Source organism: Nylanderia fulva, unplaced genomic scaffold, assembly GCF_048542155.1.
Source record: "Nylanderia fulva isolate GAGA-0341 unplaced genomic scaffold, ASM4854215v1 Scaffold525, whole genome shotgun sequence".
NCBI classification, from domain to species: Eukaryota; Metazoa; Arthropoda; class Insecta; order Hymenoptera; family Formicidae; genus Nylanderia; species Nylanderia fulva.
The window spans coordinates 1-1,449 of record NW_028190616.1 but is presented as its reverse complement, the minus strand read 5'-3'; the positions used below and the strand labels follow the sequence as shown (position 1 = coordinate 1,449).

The 1,449-nt window shown below is 45.6% G+C and overlaps 1 protein-coding gene across 1 annotated transcript; it reads left to right on the top strand.

The window, feature by feature from the left end:
- Positions 1-275: 275 nt before the first annotated feature.
- Positions 276-1,235, top strand: LOC146721197 (uncharacterized; the record flags this gene model as incomplete). Its single annotated transcript, XM_085487294.1, has 1 exon — positions 276-1,235. A coding segment is annotated over exon 1 (884 nt), but the record flags the coding sequence as incomplete, so codon positions are not given.
- Between the last annotated feature and the right edge of the window lie 214 nt (positions 1,236-1,449).

The following is a 1,449-nucleotide window of genomic DNA, read 5'->3' as shown; positions in this document are numbered from 1 at the left end:
AAGCTAAGATCAGGAACCATCTGTACACTGGCCGATAGCTTCTGTTTGGACTCTGACGACGGTTATACTTTTTGGAAACCAGTACCAATGAAATCCTGCAACTTCAATCAATACGATGTTTTATACGAAGGACTAGCGACCTGGATAGCAGGCGACGATTCCCCCATCATCTACAGTCTCACTACACAAGACATCACATTCGCTTTGACCAAGACTAAAGAAGAACCATTATGCGGATACACTCTGCTTCGCACAGAACATCCGAAGTTATTTATCCTGGAAACCAAGCAAGGCCAAACCTTTGCCAATAAAGGTACGATTCCCGTGGACAACCTCGATATATTTACTTACATGAATTCTAAATTTGTATATGTCGAAAAACACATACGACATCAGATGACATCATTATATCATAATGTCATGCAACAAAAATGTGAATTGGAAAGACAAGTCATAACTAATGCCTTATCTTTTGCAACTCTCTTGCCTGATGAATTCGCGTACAGTCTTATGAAGTCACCGGGATACATGGCCGTCACCACTGGAGAAGCTGACCAGATCATAAAATGCATCCCTGTAGAAGTCACCGTACGTCCAACCAAAGAATGCTATAACGAGTTACCCGTAACCGTCAGAAACACTTCTTACTTCCTCACGCCTAAATCAAGAATCGTCACAAAGATCGGGAACGAACGAGAATGCTCTCTGGAATTGCCAACGTTATATAGAATAGAAGACACCTGGGTACAGTTCACACCAAAAGCGCAAATAAGACAGTTGCCACCTCAACAACTACGACCCATGGCATCACTTACCTGGAGTTATTTAACACCCGGACCATTAGCTGTCAGTGGAATCTACACCCAGCAAGACATAGAAAAATTAAGAGACCACATCATGTTTCCCGCAGAGAAACCGGCACTACTCAACGCCATTGCACGTGGACTCACCGGACATCCAGTTAACGCCAACTCCGTCTCGCTATACAACCTACTAGACGAAGAATCACTCATAAAAATCGTAGACAACACCGCTGCGAAAATATGGAGAGGATTCATGAGCTTTGGATCAGCCACGGCCGGAGTCGTTGGAATATTCATGATCATTCGCATTGTTAAATTAGCAATCGACACCATCATCCATGGATACGCACTACATACCGTATATGGATGTAGTCTACACCTGATAGGAGCATTATGGGACTCCCTAACCAATCTCTTGTGTCACCGTCGGCCGTATAAATTTTTTTCGTTTACTCCAAGTTCCTTAAACGCTATTGAAAAGCGCGCCAAAGCCGGCCATGACGCTTAACTCCGCCTAGAAAACTAAGCGTGGCGCTTCGTAGCGCCTAAGGATCTCCCACCACGGTGAGAGCCCCTACTCCGGAGAGTTCCCCCTCTCCCGGCCGCCGCAGGCCCGAGCCGCCGAAACGAAGGACCTCAGAGCAGT